Genomic DNA, 5,502 nt, shown 5'->3' with positions numbered 1-5,502 from the left:
CTTTTCCACCTCCCTCTCTCTCTCTCTCTATCTCTTTCTCTTCAATACGTATTACAAGAAGAACTGGGGAATATTCGGAAGCGGGTGGCAGGGTGTCAGCGACGGTGAAAAATTCGCCAATTAAAAAAATCTCATTTCTCCTCGTAACGAGGGGTGGCGCGCAATTAATGTCAGACGCGAAAATGATTTATGGCGTGTGGGAGAGGGAGAGGATGTGGCCCGTGGGCGGCCCGACCGAGCTTATCATAAATTAATGAATTATCAGCGCGCGCGTGCGAACGAGCGGAGCGATGAGAGCACGCGAGAAAGAGAGAAAGAGAGAGAGAGAGAGAGAGAATCGCGCGCGATGCGTCAATATGGCGTCTAAAATATTCATCGGACCTGTGCGCCGAGTACTTTCCCCGTCCCATATTTATCCCGCCTAAAACTTTCATGCCCAACTCGGTAACTTCCTTCGGGGGAGGAACGTTGGCCGATAAAAAAATGCGAGAGATATGCAAAACCAGGCTTGTGATGGTTTCGGAGCACCGTATATGTTTTGTTAATTTCGTTCGTGGCGTTGATTGTTTTATATACTTCTCGGTTTTATGTAATGTAACGAGAGAGAAACATTTAAATATGCGGAATAAATATGATGCACAGAGAGAATATTCATACGCATTGGTCTAAAGAATATTTTAAACGCCATATTAACGCATCGCATGCGTTTAAAATGTTCGACTTACGATATTTTTTCGGAATGATATATATGAATATCTATATCACGTTCCACAAAACGCAAAGATCAACTGAAAGCGCCATAATTAACTTCAGAGAGCGGATTCTCAAATTTCGATGCTTTGAATAAAGATGTACTTTATAAAGGGCAATCGTCATATTTCTTTATTTTTTGAGTAAATAGAGAGCTACTTTTTATTCGTAATAGTAAGTGTGCACTCATATATTCGTTCAACTATCGGTAGTTAATTTGTAGAAATATGAATGAGAAAGAGAGAGAGAGAGAGAGAGAGAGAGAGAGAGAGAGAGAGAGAGAGAGAGAGAGAGAGAGAGAGAGAGAGAGAGAGAAAGAAACATACTTAATTTCGCTCCTTACATCGCGATCATCTTCTGCCGACTGTTGTCGATGTTAATACTCATTCCCTCGTTGTATCGACGCACACACACACACACACACATATACTGGCACACGTACTGACAACAATCAACAAAATCCATACGCAAATTCGTCGAGGAACGAGCAACAAAATATGTCAACATCGCCTACGACGCGTCGACGTACCGCATTTCGAACTGATGACGTCACACGATTACGGCGCGTCGCGCGGTCGGTCGGTCGGTCGATCGGTCGGTCAGTTGCCGGCTAACTTCGGACGAGTTGCTAGCTTCGAGCGTTGCTAGCACGGCGCCACCGTCGCAATATGGCCACGTGTTGAGAAAGTGCGGTGTTTACGTGACGACGAGGCGCCCGATTTACGTTTGTGCGCCTCGTTGACGTCGCGATTAGGATCGTCGATCCGATGATTCACGTCGCGAGGTATCGCCGCTTAATCGCCATGTATCCGTAGCAGTGATCTGTCGACGTGCTCGGACGTGTGTGCGCGTTAAATCGCGGTAAGCATGGCGGCGGGCGCGGATGAGCCCCAGATCGTCAGGTGCGCCTACGGTTGTCAGGATACCACCTGCTGCGTCATCACCGGCAATGTCGATGGACGCGGAGACGATGGGAGTCGTTCCATACGGACTTACCGGCCACACGGCAACCTCGCCAGGGTGCTCTACGACAAACGGAAGGCGGACGAGTGGCTGGCGGCGTACGACAAGCGTAGGGTGAGTGAGACAGATCATTTTTGTATCGCTGTCAATTTTAACGAGAGATGCTGACAATGAGACAGACGCAGAGAGCGAGCGAGATGCAAGGTTCTCTTTTTCTTTTCTATTAGAGGGAGCGTACGCGAGATGCGCGTAAAGCACAGTGCCACGTAAGCATAGGTATTGTTGTTATCTCGATGAGAATGTGTGTTTTGTCTCTCTCGCGCTCCGCTCTGTCTGTTACAGGATTACACGCGGCCTGCGGCAATGTTTACCTCTCGCCGCGCGCGACACCGCTTTCCGTGTCGCCGCTTGGGGTCACGTCAATGGTCTCAGGACCGTAAGCGTCACGAAACGCGCCACGATATACCGTGGCTCTTTAATTCGACGTAAATATATTAAATTTGCATTTATTCGCATATATTACAAAACTATTATATTAATTAAATTGCTATGTCAATGTGACATTTAATTAAAGATAAAATATACGCCTACAAAATTATTTAAGTTATATTTATAAAATAGAAACAAATGAGATAATATATATATATATATATGAAAACGAAGGTGTGTATGGTTGTAAATGGGAATATTGCGCGCGCAAACTAATCTATTAAACATATTTTTCAAAGGTTATCGAATCTATTGCATATCATGATGGATAAAAAAAAATCGATCTTATTATTGATATAATTAAACTATAAAAAATTAAGTTATAAAGTTTACATTGTTTTGTGTTTGATTTTGTATAAGAAATATGATAAATAAAGTACTATTTATTTATCACAATTGGAACTTTAAAGAAAATTTATTAGATTAATCTCGAATTTTTTACAAACAGACAATTTTTTAAGATTTAAATCTCAAAAAAAAATAAAACTATTATATTAATTAATGTTATGAAAAATAAAGCATTGTACACGCTTTCTGTGAAGGTTAATTACACATATTGCTTTTTTAATTCTTTTTTAATCATCGCAAAATTTAACGGGCCACTACACCGATACTCCGTCTTATACTCGCATGCCTTATATTAATTCATTGTCGATTACCCCTAATTTATGCAGCCATAAATTAATTACGATTTCCAAGAAACCTCCCACCGTTAATTTTACGACGGACATATCTGTCGGGCGCTAACAAAGATTTTTTTCCAAGAAACGAGGTTTTTTTCTGAAATCTTCGCGAGTCCGGATTCTCGCTCTCTCTCTCTCTCTCTCTCTCTCTCGCGCGCGCGCGCGGGCCAACAGGGGTAATTGGGCGGCCGGGGGGAGGAAACCGGCGTTGCATGGGGGCAGGGGCGCGGGCGAGGGGGAAAGGGGCTGTAATAATTAGTACAATTACCGCACAAGGCCAACCACTGACTATCCCCACTCGGATAACCGCCGAGACGTAGAGCTGCTCAAGAGTTAAGACCGCGCTCGGCAATTACGGGATAATTACGTCCTCGATATTCCTGAAACATCCTCGGGACCGCTTCGGGCACTATCCACGACATATTGGATCCCCCCCCCCCCTCTCCGCGTTTTCCTATCCTATTTATAATTACGGCGAAGAAGTCTACGCCAATTTAACTCGCGGCGATCACGATCGTGCACTTTACGATTGAAGTGAAAAATACCTGGTCGCGAGCTTCGTCGATCTGGAATGTAGATGTAACCGGAGACACGAGAAACTAGATCACTAACTTGTCAAACATTACTGAAAAGTCGTAAAAACAAGATATTTTAGAAGAAATTATTAGATATAAAATTATGTTATATGTTCTTTTATATTATATTCGAAATATATAAGAAAAAGTAATTTGTTTTTTATTTTGATGAATATATTGAGTTTTATTCTTATATCTTTTTATTTGTCGTCGTTATTCATAATATATTTTAATAATTGCAAAAACACATTAGACATATATTCACACATTACCAAAACTAAATTCATTCTGCAATTTTTATTATTTATTGGACATTAAATGATAAATAATTTATTTGAATGAATTGGCCGATTGGAAAAGCGAACTTATTTATTTTTTATCCAAGCTTTCAATATCGAATACGTTTGCAATGGACTTTTTATTTATTTTTCGCAATCTCTGGAGAGGTTTAATTGATTGAATTGCTCCAACACTTAACTTATTAAATATGAGACTGATATCATATAATATGGTCTTTATTATCATAAATAAAATCGTTGAACGTAATATTAACGATATATTCAATATGTTTTAGAGTTTTAAAGGAAAATTCAAATATTTTATAATCAAATAATATTAAAAAATATATATTTATTTTTAAAATAGTTTTTAATATAAATATATTGTATATACATATAAATTTTGTATTTAATACTTTATTTATAAATTTAGTACACATATAATGGCATTATAATCACGGAATTAATATAAACAAAAATATAGAAAAAACTTAAAAAATATAGAATTTACTTTAATAGTAATATGATAGTGATTATATATTATTTTACATATTTATTTATGCATTATATATACTATAAATAATAAATTATTATATAAAAACAGTTTTTCTTGCTAATTCTACATAAACATCATCGAAAGATAACGTTATCTATTAATATATCGTTATCGATGTATTTGCAATATATGTGTATGTGTATTATCGCTTCGACAATATTTTCCTATCTCAAATTAGTAAGACTTAATTTAAAACTGATGATCTCATCTTATCTGAAGCCTTTGAAGCATTTACATTTTCACGCATTTGTTTCCTATTTTTGGTAAATCAAAATTTGCTTAATTTATTATACTGAATTGTATATAATTGCTTCGAAATATTTATAATATTTTGAAAGAAATTTTTCCTGTAAGTTTTTCTATATACATACACAGATTCACTGTATATTTCTAGACAAATTCTGAATCTTTTCAGGATTTCTTCGAATTCTCTCAAACTTTCCTCAAAGTTTCCAGAAAATATAAAGTATAAAAAAATACATCCTTCAATGTTTTTGTGCATTAATTACATCGTAGATAATAAATAACTCTCGTCAATTATGTATCATGAATAATTTCTACTAAACTCGACTCGCATTTTCTTCATAGTAAATTTTTCCATATTACACACGATGCTAATTTTCAAGATTTTCATTCTCTGAAAGTAATTCTCTAGAATTTTCCTATTCATTTCGAGTTATTTTCAAAAATTTTGAGAACTCTCTCTCTGTGTCTCTATTCTCAAATAAGTTTCGCTTTCTGTATAAAATTTTCCACAATCTCGCTCTCTGCAACCCTCGAACTTAGAGTCGAAATTACATCTTCAGATCAAGCTCATCTTCATCACTCGAATCAGTCCGGACAATCCAGTCGCATCTCGCCCGCGGTAAGGGAGAAAGAAAAAACAGCGGCTTTTATCTCCGTATTCGCGAGCACACCATCCTTCTCCCCATCTCCCTCCTTCCTTCCGCGAGACGCGAAGCGAATCGATCTCGACTCCGACGACTGCGGCACGTACTTGGGCAGGTGCTCGCTCACGGGAGAAGGGAAGAATCCCATTCGGTCGCGTGAAACGAGAAATTTGAATTTCGTGCGGAGCCAAGGGGTAGCGGCGGGAGGGAAACTTGGGGGATGAGATGCCCCGCGAGGTTTCCTTTTCCCCTCCTTACGAAATCGACGCGAGACATCACTTCGTGTCCCCCGCTGCCATCGTCATCCTCGTCGTTCGG

At 38.7% G+C, this 5,502-nt stretch overlaps 1 protein-coding gene across 1 annotated transcript in view; it reads left to right on the top strand.

Annotated features, from left to right (window-relative positions):
- The first annotated feature begins 1,413 nt into the window (after window positions 1-1,413).
- Window positions 1,414-5,502, top strand: part of LOC115237109 (methyltransferase-like protein 9) — a 36,344-nt gene continuing 32,255 nt past the window's right edge. The window contains exon 1 of the mRNA XM_029809961.1: window positions 1,414-1,827. Coding sequence (XP_029665821.1) covers window positions 1,618-1,827 — 210 coding nt within the window. The 5' untranslated portion in view covers window positions 1,414-1,617. The remainder of the gene's footprint in view (window positions 1,828-5,502) is intronic.

Source organism: Formica exsecta, unplaced genomic scaffold, assembly GCF_003651465.1.
Source record: "Formica exsecta isolate Colony F162 unplaced genomic scaffold, ASM365146v1 scaffold272, whole genome shotgun sequence".
NCBI classification, from domain to species: domain Eukaryota; kingdom Metazoa; phylum Arthropoda; class Insecta; order Hymenoptera; family Formicidae; genus Formica; species Formica exsecta.
Note: the sequence above shows the minus strand (reverse complement) of the source record. Positions and strands in the feature narration are given on the sequence as shown.